At 37.0% G+C, this 22,004-nt stretch overlaps 7 protein-coding genes across 7 annotated transcripts; 4 read left to right on the forward strand and 3 right to left on the reverse strand. All coding sequences in view use genetic code 12, as the record gives it.

Annotated features, from left to right (window-relative positions):
* Nucleotides 1-294: 294 nt before the first annotated feature.
* On the forward strand, nucleotides 295-882 carry DASC09_029880 (uncharacterized protein; the record flags this gene model as incomplete). The annotated part of the gene is made up of 1 exon (XM_064996591.1): nucleotides 295-882. One exon carries the CDS (start codon nucleotides 295-297, stop codon nucleotides 880-882), a length of 588 nt encoding a protein of 195 aa, XP_064852663.1.
* Nucleotides 883-2,782: 1,900 nt separating this feature from the next.
* Nucleotides 2,783-3,241, reverse strand: DASC09_029890 (uncharacterized protein; the record flags this gene model as incomplete). Its single annotated transcript, XM_064996592.1, has 2 exons — nucleotides 2,783-2,906; nucleotides 3,084-3,241. The coding sequence occupies 2 exons, from the start codon at nucleotides 3,239-3,241 to the stop codon at nucleotides 2,783-2,785; spliced, it is 282 nt and encodes a 93-aa protein (XP_064852664.1).
* Nucleotides 3,242-3,861: 620 nt separating this feature from the next.
* DASC09_029900 (uncharacterized protein) lies at nucleotides 3,862-6,723 on the reverse strand (the record flags this gene model as incomplete). The annotated part of the gene is made up of 1 exon (XM_064996593.1): nucleotides 3,862-6,723. One exon carries the CDS (start codon nucleotides 6,721-6,723, stop codon nucleotides 3,862-3,864), a length of 2,862 nt encoding a protein of 953 aa, XP_064852665.1.
* A 352-nt stretch (nucleotides 6,724-7,075) lies between these two features.
* SND3 (Snd3p) lies at nucleotides 7,076-7,735 on the reverse strand (the record flags this gene model as incomplete). Its single annotated transcript, XM_064996594.1, has 1 exon — nucleotides 7,076-7,735. The coding sequence occupies one exon, from the start codon at nucleotides 7,733-7,735 to the stop codon at nucleotides 7,076-7,078; it is 660 nt and encodes a 219-aa protein (XP_064852666.1).
* Nucleotides 7,736-8,564: 829 nt separating this feature from the next.
* DASC09_029920 (GAL4-like domain-containing transcription factor) lies at nucleotides 8,565-12,452 on the forward strand (the record flags this gene model as incomplete). Its single annotated transcript, XM_064996595.1, has 1 exon — nucleotides 8,565-12,452. The coding sequence occupies one exon, from the start codon at nucleotides 8,565-8,567 to the stop codon at nucleotides 12,450-12,452; it is 3,888 nt and encodes a 1,295-aa protein (XP_064852667.1).
* A 407-nt stretch (nucleotides 12,453-12,859) lies between these two features.
* VPS45 (Vps45p) lies at nucleotides 12,860-15,121 on the forward strand (the record flags this gene model as incomplete). The annotated part of the gene is made up of 1 exon (XM_064996596.1): nucleotides 12,860-15,121. The coding sequence occupies one exon, from the start codon at nucleotides 12,860-12,862 to the stop codon at nucleotides 15,119-15,121; it is 2,262 nt and encodes a 753-aa protein (XP_064852668.1).
* Nucleotides 15,122-18,718: 3,597 nt separating this feature from the next.
* On the forward strand, nucleotides 18,719-20,704 carry DASC09_029940 (uncharacterized protein; the record flags this gene model as incomplete). Its single annotated transcript, XM_064996597.1, has 1 exon — nucleotides 18,719-20,704. One exon carries the CDS (start codon nucleotides 18,719-18,721, stop codon nucleotides 20,702-20,704), a length of 1,986 nt encoding a protein of 661 aa, XP_064852669.1.
* Nucleotides 20,705-22,004: the final 1,300 nt, after the last annotated feature.

The raw sequence follows: 22,004 nt of genomic DNA on the forward strand, positions 1-22,004 counted from the left end.
ATTTATTTCTATCTTTTGATATTCTTTTAGGAAATTTTCAATTTTTCTTTTTTTTTTTTTTGACCACACAAAAACAGCCGTTTCCGAGAAGGACACACGCACGCCCACCCACCCACCCACCCACCCACCGGCACGGATACCCACGTCAAATAAATGTCAAATGGAATTTTGATGCCGTTTATTATTATTATTATTGTTATTAGCAGTAGTAGTACAAAAACTAATGGATATTCTCTCAAAAAAAATTTTTTTGATCATGAGTTATAAAATGATACATTATATCTTATTCAAATAATGAATCTTTGGAGGCTAACTCTAGTGGCTTGTACCGTGGTGGTGCATGGCCTTTATATTCCCAGATTACAATCACAAATGCCAGGGGATGAGATACAACCAACGTCAGTTCATATACAACGCTTAGATAATAATCATCATCATGGTGGCAATGCTTATGATGATAATAATAATAATATCAACAATTTTGAACCGGGATCTATGATAAATTTTGCCAAGAGAACGACAGACCTTTCATATAATGTGTACCTTACCAAAGATATCAACTATCTCAGACGTGCCAACAACATGCTTTGGTCATCAGTGAACCAGAGATTAGGGTTTGTCCAAGTGACGGGGATCGAAGAGTCCCAAAATAAGGGTGATAATAATAATAATAGCAATAATGGAGTAGTGGCTCAGGAGAAGAATATAGTTGACACTTCTCCATGTAGTGTTTACGATTATGATCTTTCTACAACATCAAGCAACAGCAACATCACTCGATACTACAAATACTCTGGGAAGCTTGACACAAAAACGATAGAAGAATTACAGAATAGTCCCGATGTCGCGTGTATGTCCAAAGAAGAAGAAGAAGAAGAATAATAATAATAATGATTTGCGTTCTTAATTTTGTGTGTTCTCATAAGTTTTTTTTTTTTTTTTGTTGTGTTCTTGCGCCAGGTTCTATATAGTGTGGTCTGTACCATATAGAACTAATTTTCGGATATTGAGAAATTATTAGATGCTGAGGTGGAAAGGATTAGATAAAGTATCCATTGCAAAGATGGTTAATTGTTTGGGTCGGTCAGTTGGTTAATTGTTTTGTGGTTTATTCTGCTTCTTAAAGAAGAGCTGACCGTTCAGATATAATGGGGATCATTCTATCCTGTGAAGTAATACCTTCTTCAGCTCATGAAAAATGACAGCTCTTTTATATTTATAATCTCTGAATTAATACCTTCTTCCGTTCATGACAGCTCTTTTATACTTAGCCCGAGGAGAATCTAAAGCTGGTGATATTCTTATTCTTATTATACACCACCAGTTTTGCGTAACCCCACTGTAACTAATCACTGGGTAGGTTCCAGGACATTGATTGATATTGACTAAGCACAAGCATCATTCGTTCAATGGTCTAAAGAGACAATCGGTCTTCATCGTGATGTGCCTCCCCCCACTATCTCTCTCTCTCTCTCTCTCTCGATATCTTGATTTGCGCTTCATTGGTTTTTCTAATAATATATCTAACTTTCTATAGGAGTTGAATTAGTAATTTTCATACTTCTTTATTGAATTTGTAATTCTCATAATATTTCATTGATTAACAGGAGACTGGAAAACAAAAGGCAGAAAGGTTGTGAATTGAAATTGAAATTGTAATTTTTATCCTTCTTTGTTGACTTTGTGATTCTAATAAATAAATAAATAAACAAATGGTGGTGTTCAATTCATTAACAAAAACAAGCAAGATTATTATGAAATGTATTGGCTTTTGTGCTGGATAGGATATGCTACATATTTTTTTTTTTTTTTTTTAGATATTAAAATAATGTAACGATAATAAAAAGTATAAAATAAGAAACTTTTAATAATATATAAACAGGAATTTAGTTGTGAGTCTTGATGATTCTATATACATGATAGTAGTAGTAGTAGTTGTAGTAATAGTAGTAGTAGTAGTAGTAGTAGTAGTAGTAGTAGTAGTAGTAGTAGTAGTAGTAGTAGTAGTAGCAGCAGCTATTAATCAATCGTCAAAAGCTATCAAAAGTAGTGGATGTATTCAACATCATCATGAGCCCCCTTTGGATATCATCGAGCCCATCAATGTTAGGAGGTTAGGTCTGTACTGTACTACTACTACTACTGGCAGACTGACTGACAGACAGTAGAATTTTTTCAATTGTATATATCATGAAATATAACCAGAAACAAATATTACAAAACTTTCTCATGGATCAATCATCATCATCACAACCATGTTTCTTTTTTTTTTTTTGGAATTAATAGATAGCAGTAGCAGCGAACGAAAAAATAATTAAAATATACCAGAGACCATCAATCAATTCGACGTAGGACCGCATATTGTAATCATTTACCATTTTTGAAGGATGATGGTGAATAAGGATGATGGTGAATAAGGATGATGGTGAATAAGGATGATGGCGAGTAAGGATGATGGCGAGTAAGGATGATGATGGTGAGCGAGTAAAGATGGTTGTGAGTAAGGATGATCGCGAGTAAAGATGATGGTGAGTAAGGATGATTGTGAGTGAGGATGGTGAACGAGCAAGGATGATGGCTAGTCATATTAAATATCATATCATTAAAAGGATAATTCATCCAATAATGATAATTTTTTTAAAAAAAGCATTATATCATGAATGAATTGGGCACCTATGTGCCATTGCGAGTAAATGTTATCATCCGGTATTGGTGGGTGGGGTGTTGATTTAAACACATATCGTACATATACATTGAGGATGATATGATTATATAATATTGTCTAAACCAATTCCCAATTAGCGAGACAATAATGTTGTTGTTGTTGTTGTTGTTGTTGTTGTTGTTGTTGTTGTTGTTGTTGTTGTTGTTGTTGGATGTTAATCATTGATCTGCTTTTGTGTGTGCTATAAGGGCATGGATGGTCCTTTATTAAGCTTCTCTTCCTCTTTTCTTCAAGTTTGCAAAGTAGTTGTACAACCAATTATTGCTTGAAATCAAGATATAAATCATTTGAAAACTGCTTCTTTGACAATCAAATACCCCCATACACTTACTTCTAATGAGAATATCAAAATACACACTTTTCAATAAGGATAACACTTCCAATAAGAATACCATGCACTTTCAATGAGAACGTGAAATACATTTCTAATGAGAGTATCAATAAATACATTTCTAATGAGAACATCAATAAATACATTTCTAATGAGAACATCAAATAAACTTCTATTGTCAACATCAAAATACAATTCAAGTTCTAGAGAATACTTAATAATACCACCGACGGCACACATGGTCACTTCCAATGAAATGAAAAATCACAATACCAAGAAGGATGTGGATATCCCATTTTCTCAAACGATAAATACCAACATCAAATTAATTAAGATCATATCATATATCACTTCTCCCACTCGAATCATCATCATAATCATCATAATCATCATCATATTCCACTTCCTAATTGGATCATCATATTCCACCATCTCAAAAAAAAAAAAAGAGAAAAGGAAGAGTCCTTCATAATAATACATTATTATACTCCACTCAAACTCAAATACCAATCACGTTAATTTTATTCCACTTCTAGAGCAAATCATTATAGTTCTATCACGTATTCCACTTCCAAATCAAATCAAATCAAATCAAAATCATCAATTCCTCCTTCTAGATCAAAATTCCCCATAGTCCACTTCTAAGTCAAAGTTCCATCACTTGAACGAAGAAAAAAAACAAATGAAAAAAAAATCCAATCATCATCAATGAATACTCCAACTTTCCCCATGAGCTCTAATATAAGTCCACCATGACAAATTAATATTCTAAAACAACTAAAACACACACATAGATTATCTCTCATCACCACGGATTATATTCTATCTCCTCATGCTCGATCTTATCTTTTGATTTCGCTTTTGTGGCATGTCCATTCAACTCCCAAGTTTTCGCAACACTGCTTTCTGGTCTAGTCATACCAAACCCATCATCATCATTATTATTATTATTATTATCAAACATGGTGTTGTTTCTCTTTTCTGCCCCTGCTGCCGCGGCACCAAAAATACTACTATGATACATCCCGGTGGCCGCATCCAAATCCAAATCCCTGTCATTATCTCTCATCATACGTGGTCGAGTCATATTATCATCATCTCCATCATTGAAATACTCATCATCTTCATCATCTTCATCATCTTCGGAATTGGCAAAATTACCATAATCGTGCTGATCACGGATAGAATCCACCATATCCCGTACCTCAATTGTCAAATACGGTTGGTTGGCCACGAGGGTTTCCCGATTATTACCCCTCATCCCAGCCCCGTATTTACTAATGAGTTCTTGACGGGTTGGCAAACAAATTGGGAAATCCCGTCCGGCTAAAAGATTAAGATACACAAGATCATCATCGATGGAAAGTACTCCCACCCCATAGATCCGGTTACGGGTGGTGGCGGCCGGGGATAAGTAATTGATCGATTTGAGGTACCGGTTAGTGGAAAGTTGTCCGAGATTCACCCGTTTGCCAAGGTTTGCAAGACATTTGGTGATTTTTTTCCCAAAGTGCGGCTCGTCGACTTCATACTTGTAATTCTTCACGATATAGTGGACTTGTTTATGATTGAGGAAGATGATATCTTGGTCCAAAAATTCGATGAACGCGGTATTGATCGAATCTTCGGTCTGTTTAGGAGAAAGTTTTTTATCTTCGATCGACCGAACTAATGCATCGACATAAGTGGTCCCCACTTGAAGAAATTCTAGGAGGTTGTAGAGCACTTGGAAGTGGTATTTGAAGATTTTGTTGATTGAACCATAATAAAAGTTGGAGATGAAAGGTAACGGAGTGGAACTGATATCGATTTTAGCAGTTCTATAAGAGTTGTCTTCATCGTCTTCGTCGAGGTTGATCATTGGGGTTGGGTCGATATTTTTGAGTACTTGATCATTATGAATTTGTAGATCATTTGGGGTTGGAATATCTTTATTTTTCTCGTCATTTGGGGTTGGAATATCTTTATTTTTCTCGTCATTTGGAGTTTCAATATTACCTGGGTTTCCATCATTTTTCTTCTTTTTCTTCTTTTCCTCCTCCTCCTCAATCTTCTTCTTTTTCTTCTTTTCCTCCTCCTCCTCAATCTTCTTTTTCTTTTTCTTTTCCTCCTCTTCTTTATTATAAAACCTCACATTAGTATCAAATCTCGAAATATTCGACAAATCAAACTTGAAATCAATAAGATCATCGGGATAATCTCTAATAATCATCTTCAATTCATCATCATCAAGATAATACTCTTCATTAGTTTTACCATCGGGATTCAACTCGATATCTTCTTGCTGAAGGTTTTTCAGAATACTCCGGACCCAGTCTTCAATGACGCTAAGATTCAATCGCAATTGGATGGCAAAGGTCCTGGTCAAGTAGTTCTTCCCCCGTTTATTACGATTGGCCAAGATTCGATTGAACACCGACCCGTGGATCCACAGAAGCACCCTTGATAGCAAATTCTTGAGCAAGATCGAGGAAATGTTGTATAATTTGAACACATAAATGATGGCCTCGAGCACTTGAAGAAACTTCATTGGCGACGGTTGGAGTTGTTGCTTCAAATTAGGAGGGTACAACGTATCGAGAATCTCTTGGAAGGTGTTGCCGGACCCGCCACCTACACCACCGGAGTTATCACGTTTGAAGAAATTCCAGTCGTTTTGGAAGAGTAATCCTTTTTGAAGGTTAGGGATCGATGAATAATCAATGACGCAATCGTCTAAAAGGTCGACTAATCGGTTGGTGATCCCAGCAAGAAACTCGTTGATAAGGTCTTGTAACACGGTGACGATTTTTTTTAGAAACAACGGGTTTTTGGTGAAGAAGCCTTCTTGGCGTAAGAGGTAATAATATAGGTGGTTTATCACGGAGATCCAATAAGCAATCAACACGATATCGTTCTTTTTGCGGACTTTGGATTGTAAAAGTTGGCGTTTGGATTGTTGCTTGCCATTGAGGTTAGGGGTGTTAGGGGAGCTGCTAGAATTGCCAACGAATTCTTGGCTGTCGTCGTTGTCGTCATAATTATTATTATTATTATTATTATTATTGTCAAAGTGTTCCTTGTTGACAACCATGGGAGTATTATTTCCTTTACTATCATCCTCAATGATCATATAAATTCTGTTGATGAACAATTCAAAGAAATTGTTGGATAGCCTGAGGTTTTTCTTTTTGAAGTAACTGTATCGTAACATTTGAAACACAATGATTGCCGGGACCAACGGGTTCTTGTTGTTGGAACTGGTCTCGGAATTGACGGTGTCGAAAATCAATTTCAAGAACTTGGGGATATCGCGATAACTATAGCGGATGAACGATTTGGGATCGGAGAATTGGTTGAAGTCGAATATTTTTTCATCGTTGATTGTCAGGACCATGGCGGCGGAGTCTGAGAGTAATGGGATGTCACCGTTGGTGGTGATGGTCGATGATTTATAAATGGCGTCGTCTTTGGCGAGATCGTGTTGGGTGATCACGGTAGACGAGAGTTTTGCCGAGGCGGAATGAAGTTTCAATTGGTCCATTAATAAATCGTCTGCTTGAGGATCATTGGAGAAGTTGGGGCTTTCTTTATAAAAAGTGTCATCAAGGGTATTGGGGAGGGATGGGACGACCAGGGGAAGGATATCTGGGAGGTCTGGTTCATCTTTCCAAACTGAGGAGTCCATGATGAATGAATATAATATGCATATATATAAATATATTATATAGTATATAGTATATAGTATATTAATATTATGTGTTAACAAAATGTAGGTGAGTTTTTTCTTCTCCCCTTCTACTGCTATCTGGTGTGTGGGTGTTAGCTCACCACCCACCCACCAAAAAAGGTGGGAATCAAAATGTACGGATGATTACAACGCATATTAATCAATCAATCAATTAATTAATCAATCACAAATCATCAAATGTAGAAGGGTTCTTTTTTTCTTTCGTTTTTTTCTTTTTTTTAAAAAAAAATAATAGTAATAGTAATAGTAATAATAGTTATAACAGTTATAATAATATAATATATATCAATCATTCTTCTTTAACACCACCTTTACCACTGACTTCGGCTTTTTCAATCGAGTGCTTGTCGGTAGAAGCATTTGGGTCCAAAGCACCAAACAATGAGGCGGCCTTGAAAGGTCTGGCCAAGTCGTTGATTGGCTGCTTACCAAACAAGTGGATCTTGACGATGTTGGCTTCAACAGCACCTTTGAGAGGAGACAAACTTTGCATCAACAATGGGTTGGTGTACTTCATGTACAAGTGCATGAAGCCAGTCATGGCCAACCCGGTGAACACCCCTTTGATGCATTGGTTGATTTGGCCAATGTCGTACTGCTTGACGGTGGTGGTGACCAATTTCTTTTCGGTTTCGCCGGAGAGCTTGTTTGGTTCGTCGAGGTATTTCAAGGTGGTTTGGTCGTTTTTGTTGATGATGATTTGGCGGGTGATCAAGTAGATGGAGAGGGTGATGACGGTGGCACTGACGTACAAGATTCTGACGTACAAGATGGTCGAAGGGTTTTCCCAGTCGAGACGCTTGGAGACTTGCATCATGACAAGCATGAGGACGAGGTTAGAGATGGCTGGGTTCATGGTGATAAGGGGTTGATCGATTGATTGATTGATTGATTGATTGAAGATAGTGGTGGACGGTGAAAAATCGGTGGTGAGAAAAAGAAAACACATTTTTTGTTGTTTTGGCTGTGGGAGTTTTGGCTCCTGAGGCCGGGTGACGACGATGGTTTGTGGTTTCGCCGGTGTCATCGCTTATGTAATCCAACCGGGGTGCGGGTGTTGTTGATTAGGTAATCGATGGTGTAAGGGTGGCAAGAGGGGGTGTAATACCATCCAATCACCTGATCATCCGTAATTGTTATCGCTGTTGTTGTTGTTGTTGTTGTTATTACTATTACTATTACTATTACTATTACTATTACTATTACTATTACTATTACTATTATTAGGGTCCTTACTGATCGGTATCTTCTTGTGTGAAGATGCTGTCATGGTGACTGACTGACTGACCCTGTGACCACTGTATTTGTATTATATCTATCTACCATCTATTCTATCTATTCTATCTACCAACCATCAACCATTAAATACCAATCAATCAACCAATCAATCGATCAACCACCCATTGATTGACCCACTGTCCCACGCCCAGCCGTCTCACAGAATTATAATGTGATAGAGTGCCGCTGGGACACCCCTCCACGACCTCTAATACCCCCTTATCCCCGTCCCACCATGCACCCCCAGGGCACAATCGCCCTTATTTTGATTGTTTACCCCGGATTACCCCACAAACGTCCCACCGCCACCTACATAGGAACACTTACACACAAGTGTCACTCTCTCACCGCTCGCTGTGCTGTGCCTCTCTCTTCCTTTCCTCCCCCAGGGAAAATTCTTTCTTTCTTTCTTTCTTTCTTTCTTTCTTTCTTTCTTTCTTTCTTTCTTTCTTTCTTTCTCTCTTACTCCCTCAATCACCAATCACCATTCACCATACACCATGCCCCAGAAACTCATCAAAAATCCTAAAAATGGCTCCAGCAGAATCTCCCAGGCCTGCGACCGCTGCCGTATCAAAAAAATCAAGTGTGACGGTAGCTTACCCAGTTGCTCCAATTGCTCGAAAATCGGCTTTTATTGCAAAACCAGCGACAAATTGACCAGACGCTCATTCCCCAAAGGTTACACCGAAAACCTCGAACAATACCTCATCTTCTTACAAAATGAAAACCTCAAATTGGTCAGTTTCATCAAACAAGAAATTACCTCGAATGACGACAACAATGATTCAAATTCAAATTTCTTGTCCCTGCTCGATAACCATGAAGAATTGGATAAATTGCTAGGTTCCATCAATAATAAGTCTGGCATAACCACTAATAATACCAATAATACTAATCTAACCACAACCTCACAAAAAACTAACAACCATTTCAATAACGTTGTGGCCAACGGTATCTCCATAGGCAAGAACCTCTTCAATTACAACATGACCAATCTTTTCCAACAATTTCTCATTGATGATGATTATCAACCATCCACTCACAACCATTCACATTGTAACAACAACAACAACAATAATAATAATAATAATAATCATAATAATAATCATAATAATAATAATAATAATGACGATTTCGTCGAGAAAAACTCGGTCTCCCTAATATTAGACTCCATTCTTTTCAAATTATTCCTCTTGACCACAAAAAATAACCACACCAGTAGCTACCTAACCGTCAACAATAAAAACATCATCATCATCAACAAACTCATTGAAAATTACTTCAATCATATCAACAAAAACTTCCTTTGCATCATGAACGAATTCGAATTCTTCACCAATTACCAGAAATTCAAAAACCAACTCAAACATTTGGTCCTCCACTATAACTCCCTCCTGCTTGGCAATCTTCATCATGATGATAAAAACAATAACATCTCCATCAATGAAACCTCAGTCTACTTCAAAATCCAATTACTATTGATCATCTATATTGGCAACATCAATTACTCAATCCTCCTGCTCCATAATCCTCCAAATGTCTCAAGATCCACCACCACCACAACCACCAATGGCCTGAAATTTTTCAAACTCAATTATGACTACGCGTTGCTCAAAAAACTCATTCTCACAAAAGTCCACGTCTTCAACGATTGTAATTTGGAATTACTCCAAACTTTGGTACTATTTTTTTACCTTTCACTTTGTTACGATAATAACCACACCTTCAACAATCTTTGCCCCGGAAACTTCAAAGATGAGTTTTTATCCAGAAGCACCACCAACGTCTCATTCCTCGTCAAACTATCATCGATCATCAACAATTATCTCATCAACATTCTTGCCATCAACAAAAACGCCTCGAGTATCGTCAAGTTCGACCCCCACAAATTCTCCGATACCTTTACCACCAATATTGTCAACCATGAACAACAAGTCATCAACTCCGCTTTCCAACCGGTAGACCCCTCTTCTGCTTCCGCTTCTGCTTCTGCTTCTGCTTCTGCCGATGATGATTATACCACCCAAAACTTGAAACTCAGAGTGTATTGGGGGCTCTATGTCTTGAATAGCATGCTCATTTTGCAAACCGGTGACTACAGAAATAACCACTTTATGAAAACCCATTACGGCGCCAGTTATTACAATAAAATCCCCGAACTCACCAGCGTACTAAATCTCAACCCCCACCTTGAGCCAATGTGCCAACTCGTGGAATTTTTCAAAATCGTTAACCAAATGGTGTTGTTCAACCATGAAAGTTACCGCCTCACCAATCATAATGGTAATGATACAGAAATCAAAAACAAGAATGCTGGCAATAACCGGCCAAACTGGGAAAACGAGCTTTTCTTATTATCCCCGAGGAAACTCCAAGAATTGAATGATCAATTAGATCAATGGAAGAAAAAACTCGTGGATCATAATCTTTTCCATGAGATCCCCACTGGAGAAATTCAAAATTGGAAAAACCATTTTGCCAAAAAGCCCAGTAGTGGTAGTGGTAGTGGTACCAATTACCTTCCAACTGTCGAAGAATCGTCATTCCCCTTGGCGGCCATCCAATCCAGTATGATTTACCTATATGTCAAATCCCTAATTTTTTATAAATTGACGAAATTCAAAGTGGCCAAAGAAAGCGATACTTGGATGGTACACCTTGGTACGGTGATTCGAGAATTCTTATCATATTGTATCTTGATTGATTATATCAACAACGATTTCCACAATTCCAGTGGGCTTTTTGAAGATTGGCAACAAAAAGACCACACCGATAATAATAATAATAATAATGACGAAGACAATGACGAGCAAAAACCTGTGAAACGTCGGAAATATTCCATCAATTCCGATACAACCACCGCCTCATCATCATCATCATCATCATCATCATATACCAACAGAAAACAACAGCAAAAAGGATTGATCAATGTCAAGTCGGTGGAACAGGAATTCATCTCGTCGGTGATGACCAATCAATTTTCTGGCGAGGGTCCCAACATCAATTTCAAAGTATGTTCCTCCACCCCATTCTGCACCTCGTTGTTGAACCAACAAATCGACGATTTTTTCTCCAGCAATGGGCCATCGGAGTTCCAATTATCGAAATTTTTCAAATCCCTTGATTCGATCGTTGAATCATCGGTGAAGCGGCAATCTTCGGCATCGTCGTTTAAAAACGGTTTCAAGCTTGTGCCATTTGACGTGCTTAAACATGGGTTTTTCCAAATCTCTCTCCTTTTAAAGGTCACCAAGGAGCATTATAAGTATAAAGGCGCGCTATATCAAGATTCCCTCAAACTCATCATCAAAGTCCTCGTGGTGTTGGTAAAGAATTATGAGTTTGATTCTTCTCATAGTGGCGATGGCAAATCATCATCTGGTGGGTTTTACCGCAAATGGTTCCATCAAATCCAGCAGCAAGTTTGTGAGTTGTGTCCTCCGGAGCATGCTAATAATAATTATCACAATAATCTTGGTGGAAATTATAACAATAATCCTAATGACAAATATAACAACCCTGAAGATTGTATTATTATTACCCCCGATAATGATGATCCATCCATCAGTAGTGCTGTTGTTGATAATGATGACGACGACGAAGTCTCAAGTTACACCACCAGTCCTCGCGGGGGTCGAGAACGTCTGGACTCGTTGTTTTCTTCCGGGGTGAAAATGACCCCATCAGATTCGGTTTCTTCAGGCTCACTTTTCTCAAATCGGGATTCAGTGAAGATGAGTCAAGGAAGTAGTAATGGTATCGTTGAAAATCGACAACGCGGCAATTCTTTGGATGGTAAAAGTCAAATCCATAACAAACACTCGTTATTTACTGAAAATCGTCAACGAGGTAATTCTTTGGATAGTAATAATAACAACCTTAACAAACATTCGTTATTTATCAAGAGGGTTTCCAAAAATGGTGATAAGGAACATGTTCTGGTTGATAAGATTTTTGATGGTAAATCATCGATCACCATTGACCATGGAAGCAAAATATCATCTGATAAAACCCTCGAATTGGATCCATTATCCGAATGGACTGATCGGGAAATCAACCATGGAATGAACCCCCCAGAATTATCATCATCATCTGGGATTAGAAAAGACCTTATTCTTGACCATACGAAGGGGCAGGAGATGCAAGAATTAAGTTTGAATGATATTTCCGTGGACAATCTTGTGGAGAATATCATGTACCCAAGTTGTGGGTTCGGCAATGCCGAGGAGGATCATAATAAGAATAAGCTGGGGATCTTTAAGAATAAATGGAACGAATTTGGTGGAGAGACTAAAGACAATGGGGTGAAGATGACTAATTCTAACTCGAGTTCTTTGTTAGATATTAGAAAGACGTTTCATGATTTCAATTTGATTTTGGAATGATAGGTTATTTGGTTGTTTTTTTTTTCTTGTGTGTTTTGTTTTTTTCAGCGATGTTAATGTTTTTTGTTTTTTTTTGGATCAATTGTTTTATTTTTCATCACTATATTTATATATATAATTAGGCTTTGTGATGATTGTGTTTATTTTAATAGTAGTATATTGTAGAATAAATTGAACCATTTAATGAATGGCCATGGGTAATTGAGATGATCATCACCACCGGGTAACCAACAAATCACCAGAAATGATAAAAACACACTACAACAAAACATACCGCCTCTCTCTCTCTCTCTCTCTCTCTCTCTCTCTCTCTCTCTCTCTCTCTTACTTTCCACTCCCCATTAGTAGCTCAACACCGCTGCTTCAAAATTATTATTATTTTTTTTTTTTTTTTTATCATCATCATCATGGATCTTCTTAAAATCGGTCACTTCTACATCAACCATATCCTCAGCGTGTCGCAATCGCAACAGGGCAATCTCCCCGGGAACAACATCAACGTGCTTTTACTAGACGACCACACCGCATCGATCATCCTGATCATCTCCTCACAATCGGAACTTCTCAACAATAACATTTTCCTCATTGACAAACTCTCGAATATTGCCAATCGTGACAAATTGCGCCACCTCAATTGTATTGTGTTTGTTGGCCCCAGCGCCCAGTCGATCAATTACCTTTGCGACGAGTTGAAATTCCCGAAATATAAACGGTATAATGTGTTTTTTTCGAATTTCCTTAAAAAATCCCAGTTAGAGAAAATCGCCGAGAGCGATGATTTGGAATTGATCCTGCATATCCAAGAGATCTTCTGGGACTATCTAATTGTCAACTCGAGTTTGTTTCAACTGAGGCCATTGGTGTCAATGAATGGTGGTGATGATGATAGTAATGCGTTGCTGTTGTTGTCGTCGTCGTCGTCGGCATTGTCGTCCAATCAGTTATTATCAATACTATTATCATTGAAAATGAAACCGATCATCCGGTTCGAAAGCAATTCGAAACTCGCGCTCCGCACCGCCAATGAAGTGTTTTACGAATTGACCAACCACAATTCCAACGCGTTCAGCATCTTCAACGGGTTCCCAAAATCCGATACCAAGCCATTATTGCTAATCTTGGACCGGAAAAACGACCCATTGACCCCGTTGTTGACTCCTTGGACTTATCAATCGATGATCCATGAATATTTGGGGATCGATAAAAACATTGTCGATTTGACCCAGTACATGAAAACCGAGTCGCCATCGACCACAACGACGACCACGACGACAAAACACGACGACGACATTGAACTCACAAAGATCATCCTCAATGTGGAAAACGACAAATTCTTTGCCGAGTCAATGTATTTGAACTTTGCCGATTTATCTGATAAGATCTCGGCCCTCGTCAACGTTTATAAACTGAAAACCAACAGCTCGAACAGTTTGAACTCGTTGGACGATCTCAAGAATTTCTTGCAAGACTACCCCGAGTTCAAGAAATTGTCACATAATGTCAACAAACATATCACCATCACCACGGAATTGAATAATAAAATCGGGAAAAACAATCTTTGGGAAGTCAGTGAAGTCGAACAGTACCTTAGCGTCGGAGGAGAACACGATTTCTCCCAGCATGCCGAGGATTTCAACAATGTCCGGAGCATTCTCGTCAATGGGAAATTCAAAAAAACCAATACTGGGATGTTCAACATCCAAGAGAATTTCAAAGTCAAGCTCGTGATGGTGTACGCGTTACGTTACGAAACTTACAAACAAAACCAATTATCATTGCTTGTGGATATTTTGAAACAACAACAAGTGAATGCCACCAAGATCCAACTCATTGACTTTGTGTTGAAATATGCCGGGTACAACAAACGTTTGTACAACAACAACAACAATAATAATAATAATAATAATGAGGAAACCTTTTCTGCTTCTTTATCTTCCTCCACCTCCCAGGCTCCAGGTTTCAATTTTAATAATTCTACTAATGTTAATACCCCAACGAATTCTAATTTATCGATCTTCACCCCATCTAAAAACACCAATAACTTGATTTCGTCGCTTAAAAAATTGGGAGACTTTTCCAATCCCAACAAGCACGGCGGTAATAACGATGCGATCGATGATAGTTTTGATTATGAGGATGCCAACAATACCAGTATTTACATGCAACACCGGCCTCGATTACTTCATATCCTTCATAATGTCCTCACCAAACGTCTCCAAGGGCTGCTGTACCCGGTACTCAACCCATATTCCAAGAATAATAATGGCAATAATAATAACGGGGCAGCAGCCGTCGATTCAGGAATTAATCATATCAATTATTCCACCTCGAGCATCGCCAATGAGAAGTTCCAAGATATTGTGGTGCACGTCATTGGTGGGATCACTTATGAAGAATCACGGGTCATTGGGCTTCTCAATGAGAAATACAAGGCCAAAGGGATCAGGTTGGTGATTGGTTCGAATACCATTGTGAGCAGCGACACATTCATGCAACAGTTGACGGGGGAAATGTTGAAAGATTCTCAAAAGAACGATGGGCGAGGATTATTGGGGAAGAATGAGAAAGAGGACCGGCTTTTGAATATTTTGAACGGGGGGAGTTTGGAACAAACCGGTGGTGGTGGTGGTGGTGGTAAGGATAGTTTTTTCGGGGATAATTTGTTGTGAAGAAGGGAAAAAGAATTTCGATTTGGGTGTTATTGGGTAATAAATATTACATTGAACTGAATCCGAATGGTTTATATATATTGGGGTGATTTGTAATGAATGGTTTAGAAATCGGATGGTATAAAAAAATTGAGTTGTTGATAATGAATGAATAGTCTAAACCAATCCTCCTCCCCCTCCCCCTCTGTAATTGAACCATCATCATCATTAAATTATTATTTATATGAAAAATACCCCTCATACACTTACTTACTTCCAATGAGAATATCAAAATAACACTTTTCAATAAGAATATCATCCACTTTCAACAAGAATAAAACTTCCAATAAGAATACCATCCCGTGCACTTTAAAGATGAGAAGGTGAAATACATTATTATTATTATTATTATTATACATTGAGTTGTTGGTAATGAATGGTTTATTTATAGATTGGATCAATAGTAATGAACGGCTTAAAAAAAATTGAGTTTTTTTTTTTGATAATGAACAGTTTAGAAATTGAATGATTCGTAATATGAATGGGTTAAAAAAAAAAAAAAAATTTTTTTTTTTTGGAGAGATAGATAATCAGTAAGATATAATCGATCGGGGGATAGATAATCTGCAATGAAGTGAAGGAGGGGTGGGGTGTATTGTTTGTTTGTTTGTTTGTTTGTTTGTTTGTTTGTTTGTTTGTTGTTTGTTTGTTGTTTGTTTGTTGTTTGTTGTTTTCAAGGAAATGAATCACTTTATAATGTTTTGGGAAATTGAATCATCCATAATATATTATAAGAATTGGATCATCGATGATGGATTAGGAATTTCGGATGATGATGATGATGATGATGATTCAAAGAGCAATACTTCATTCACTCTTCCTTTTTTTTTGTTTTTTTGTTTTGTTTCTTATGGCTTTTGTTTTTTGTTTTTTGTTTTTTGTTTTTTGTTTTTTGTCTACTAAATTGAATGACATTTGAAGTGGTTTTAGAAATCAAATCGTCGGTGTGGTTTAGAAAATGATTTCTCTGATGGTTTGACAGATATTAGGATTGTCCTGCTGGATAATTGCACTCTCCCAAATGGTTTGACAGACAGAAACGATTTGAATTCTCTTGATGAATTAATACATTCTCCCTTAATGGTTGGATAAACATGAATTCTCTTGATGATGAAATACACACAGTTCATGGTATATTATCTAGAAAGGAAAGGAAAGACAAGGCAAGAGGGGCCTCAATTGTAAGTTAGGATGTATCTTCAAGAAGACCTTTTTTTTTTTTTGTATTATATATGGGTTATTATTGCGTCTCTTGAATAATATCATCATGTTGAAATCATGACTTTGAGAAGAAGAAGATGAAGAATACCATTTTATAATATTCTGTTATAGTGTGGTGTCTTCAATTATATAAATAATAATTCTTAATATTAAGAATTTTATATTTTAATAGTTCAAGATATGGTCCAAACAAATATTTTTTTATTAGTGACTCATTATTAATAACTTATACCCAAGTTAAATACAATAGTACTCAAAACAGAAATTATGTAATAAATATTACATATCCTAATTTATGTAATAAATTCAAATAATTTTAATAATATCTCCCTTAATCAATGTCAATTAATTAATTTCTGTTGAGTAATATTATTACCTTTATCATTTGTAGATGTTAATGGAGCTTCATTCTTCTTCATTTGTTTGTTTAGTTATATATCCATATTGGTAAAGCTTTCTAAAGCATTAGTTGATAGTTGATACGCAATCTATCCTATTGATGAATTAACTTCAGTAGGTAATTTATAAAATCACAATAATTGCGATTGTATTTATATGTTTATATGAAAAAAAAAAAAAAAAAAAATGGGATAAAGGTGTTATTTGATGGTGATGATAATTATTTCACAGTCAAAAATAACTCCATTCTAAAAAGGTAATCAAGAAGTGACCCACCAATTCCTACCCCTAAAAGGTCTTTGAGAAAAAGAAGTATTTCTCAACGTAGAGCACTTCTAGACACTTCTTTAAACCTCATTAGAAGGATACTTCCAGTGATCGAACCATTTGCAGAGAATTACTTCCTCACATCAAGTCGCAGCAACTCCTATGGATGTTGCAAATAATATATATATCTATTAAAGCATGAGTTAAGGACTCAAGTATGAGTACTTGAGGTTTCTATAACAGATATATCTATAGATAGAGAGAGTAACTACTAAATATTCGATCTGTAAATTTTCGAATCAAAATTGGTACCATAAAATACAACAATTGGTGTGTATATAAGACAATGGAGGCGAATTCGTTACAAAAAAACTACAATCAGTTTTGAGAACGGTTTCCAAAAGGTTTGACATTTTGAAGAAAGCCTTGTCGGAAACTAAGGTGCAAAGTGGATCAAACAATTTTTTTGAAAAAATTTATTTTTCACCGTCCCGCCATTTATGCAGGGTAATCTCACTGGGTCAAGAAAAAAGTGACGTCAAGATGGAACATGTAGCGACAAAGCTTTTTGAGGCATTGCGATAAACATTTCGTCATTGGTAAGAAACATGAAGGGTATTTCGTTACATACAGCATCATAGAGGATATATGTCTTACAGTATTGCTAGTGCTACAATCATCATTATCAATGGATTAAATATTGAAAGCTTGCATTTTGAAATCTTTGTCAAGATCTTTGAATTATGTGCTGGGGTATATTCTAAGAGTATTGCGAGAATGTGGGACAAATAGATGTTAGTTCTTCTAATCATCCCTACACATAGTTGTCAGATTCGCTTTAACTCCACCCAATATCGATTAGCAGCTACTATGGGTAACACTGAAAAGGATGTAAAATTGTGAGATGAAAAATCGAATGCTTGCGAAGGCTTTCATAATACAAGAAATACACCAGGGACATAGAAGCCAGTTTGTTAGTTGTTAGCTGCAAGGTGGAAGGTGGAAGTTGCTGTGGATCCCCATTAAATGGTGCTCGTCGCTCATGATTTGCAACATTTCAATGGATCATGTTTACGGTATGTCTGCTGGATTATCTGTGAACATGTATATACTGCACTTGCAAGTATGGTTTACTTAATATGCCAGGCTTTCTGGAGCAGCTGAAGCTTGCTGATTGTGTGCAATTATGAGTTTGAAGGTTGAGAATTGTTTTTATGGGAGGCTGAAATAAGTTGAAAAAACTGAAAAACTTGGCGGTAACATAATATCCAATTAATGTTTTACATAGAGTTGGTTTCGAGGACTAATGAAGATTGCGAATAATGCTTAGTTGGTTGGCACCACAATATTTTGGGGAACGCAATCTATTTTTGTTGCAGTTTTGTCTATATTCTATGATGCTATTTATATTTAACTCTGCAAGTGGAAGCCCATTACTCAAAAAGGTTCTTGTAATCCCACCATCTCTGGACTTTCTGGTTTCCAATAGGAATAAATTATTGTTATACCACCAGGACGGTATACCTGACTGTGGGTGTGGCACCCCATCGTGTCAAACCCTTCTCCTCATCTTTCATTAAAGTTCCAGTTTCCTTCCCTGAATTTGCTCTTGTTTAACAAGCCATTCCATGATAATCCAAGAACAAGACCAGTAAATGATTTGATGTCAATATGAGCGACCAAGCTTACGAACAGAGAATAGCGTCTGCAATAAATGAGATAAAATCCAAAATCAGAAATTCACAAGGTCTATCATTAGACCTTGGTGACATTCTTGATGATCAAAGCTTAAGAGCTGATGTTGTTTTAGATATGAAACGAGAAGCATGTAATGAGAGAGAAAGAAATGGCCCAAATCCCACCGACCTCGCATCGCTGCTATGGAAGCTCTTTCTCAACTTGCCTGCGCCAGATCCTCCAAAGAAATCTCTCTACGTGGATTATGTGCCTACCACACTTCCCAAAGGTTCAATTAGTGCTGCTATTTACAGCTACTACGGTGAGTTTTCGGTTGATTGGCAACCCTTTCCTGATGATTTTTTTGATAATTTGATAGAAAAATTTTCATCATACTGCAATCAAAATGTAGCATCGTCGATTTTTCATCAGGGGAGTGTTCGTGAAGTCGATGATATTTACGCGGACTTATTCTCTGACACTCGAGGGAAGTCATGGACTGACAATAAGTTTACTGAGAGCACTGTTTCACTTAAGTTTGATGCATTGATGTCAAATAAACTTAAGCTTATCCTTGGTAGTTTTAACGAAAAGGTTTATTTTTGGACTGAAGTATCCGTGAAGGGACCAGAAAATTTTTCACTACGTCCGGATATCTCAGTTTTCCCTGTCTTCAATGGAGTCCAAGGTGAAGCATGCATGTTTTTTGAACTAAAGAAGTACGGGCTACAGAAACACATTCGTAATGATGTTCTTACAGATCTGTCGCTAGTTCGCCAGGTGGTTGTTAATATGTTGAACAGTACTAATGATGTTTGTGTGCTTACCGATTACTTTGTTCATATTATTTTCATGCTAGCAGATCCTGATCAGGACGCTTTGAAAAAAGGAAAGGAGCCGAACTCCGCAAAGCGGAAAGAACTTCAAGAGATGAATGACAGAATAGCAGAAATCGAAGCACTTCTTAACGAAACCAATGGTCACAAATTCAAGGTATTCAATTCAAGAAGAAGGTATTTAGAAAAGGAAAAAGAGGGGCTTGAAAAAAAGGCTGGGGCCCTCAAGCAACAACTTATGGAAGTTCCAATCCCTATTTTCTACAAGATTGTAGAAAATTCAAATAAGACAATCAATTTGATTTTGGGAAGTTTGATACACCACTGTGTGAATTACACTGCTGATCAAAAAAATAGTGCAAGAGATAAGTCCGAAAAATACAAGCTGATATTCATGAAGAAGAACGGCTCGGCACAAAATGTCAAGAACAGAAATTCAAGGTTCCCCTTCGGAGTAACTATTAGATCAATAGGATCTGCGGGTGAAACAATTTCCGGAAATACTCGTGGTCATTACGCCAGTGATATCAAGGAGTTACAAGATGGTAGCTCCCACTTGTCGTTTGTGGCATCTATAAACACCGCTGCTTGCCAGAAAATTTTCCCACAGTTGCCTAAGATAAAAACCAGGAGTGAGAAAATTATCATAAAAGTGTATGACGCGGATTTTCTACTGCAGTATGCCAGAACTCGAGAAATTAGAAAACTAGGGTTTTCTTATGAAGATATTTTGAGCATTGCTGCTGAGCAATACACCAACGAGGTTTGCTCATATAGGCAGATTGAAGCCTACAATAACAATTGCAAGTCACAAGCCAATACTATTTTTAGCCCAAAAATTGTGTTTTGTGGCACACGGGTTAGCTTGTTCGACAAGGCCTCCATCAAGTTTGGTGGACCTGCAATATTTATGACAGAGATTCCTGGAGGCGGTAAAATCACCGAGAAACTGATGGAGTTTGGAATTAATCAATTGAAGTTATTGTCGGGTTTAGGTATCAATCACGGTGATATTAAAAGAGAAAATTTCATTGTTACTCCAGACGAAAGAGTTGCTTGGATAGACTATGGTATGGTGAATGAATCTTCAACTTTGGAAGGAAATATCCAAAAATTTGTCGAGATATGCAATGAGTACATATGAGTACATATGAGTATTGAGCGGTTCGGTGTTTTGTTCTCTCACTTTTGGTGTTGTCTTTCGACTTGCTTGGTTTGCCACTTATGTTTTTGTATCGGTTCGGCATGAAGGGCTGGATACTTGCTTGCTATCAATCAACAGCTGAGATTTTGTGGTTTTTTTATACGATACTTGCTTATCTGTTTTCGTCACAATGTATCCAGCTATGCTATATTATTTTTCATTTTTTTCATTTTTTTTTTCTATTTTGCTACCTCCGCTTGAGTTGCTGCCATATAATTACTTACTAATGTGTTTATTTGGGTTTTATTAATGTTGTTTTCTATCAATTCCTATCTTCGCTATCTTGTTTCTTGCTCATCATTTTTCTAATGTCTTGTCTTGTCTGGGTTTGTTGTCACGATAATGCTGCTATAGAAGGAGCACTACGCTCTCCGGATTTTCTTTTTTCATTTGCATCTGAATACCAAGTCGTGTTATGTTGGCTATATAATTATAATGCCTTGGGGTGTCGTAAACTGTAATTTGCACTTATGGGATATAAAAGATAATCAGAAAATTTTAATCCACTATATATTATACGAGAAAGTAGTCTCATACCCAAATTCTGACCCAGGGAAAGTTTCCAAAAACGCTGTGTTATTGTAACATATGTCATGCTCTTGTTTTATTATCTTGTATTATCTTTTATTATTATTACCTTCTACTATCTTCTATTATCTTCTATTATCTTCTATTACTTTTTAGAACTATCCAATAGCTGAGATTTTGTGGTTTTTTTATACGATACTTGCTTATCTGTTTTCGTCACAATGTATCCAGCTATGCTATATTATTTTTCATTTTTTTCATTTTTTTTTTCTATTTTGCTACCTCCGCTTGAGTTGCTGCCATATAATTACTTACTAATGTGTTTATTTGGGTTTTATTAATGTTGTTTTCTATCAATTCCTATCTTCGCTATCTTGTTTCTTGCTCATCATTTTTCTAATGTCTTGTCTTGTCTGGGTTTGTTGTCACGATAATGCTGCTATAGAAGGAGCACTACGCTCTCCGGATTTTCTTTTTTCATTTGCATCTGAATACCAAGTCGTGTTATGTTGGCTATATAATTATAATGCCTTGGGGTGTCGTAAACTGTAATTTGCACTTATGGGATATAAAAGATAATCAGAAAATTTTAATCCACTATATATTGTACGAGAAAGTAGTCTCCTACCCAAATTCTGACCCAGGGAAAGTTTCCAAAAACGCTCTGTTATTGTAACATATGTCATGCTCTTGTTTTATTATCTTGTATTAT

This window comes from Saccharomycopsis crataegensis (genome assembly GCF_037102585.1).
Source record: "Saccharomycopsis crataegensis DNA, jcf7180000000083, whole genome shotgun sequence".
NCBI lineage: Eukaryota > Fungi > Ascomycota > Saccharomycetes > Ascoideales > Saccharomycopsidaceae > Saccharomycopsis > Saccharomycopsis crataegensis.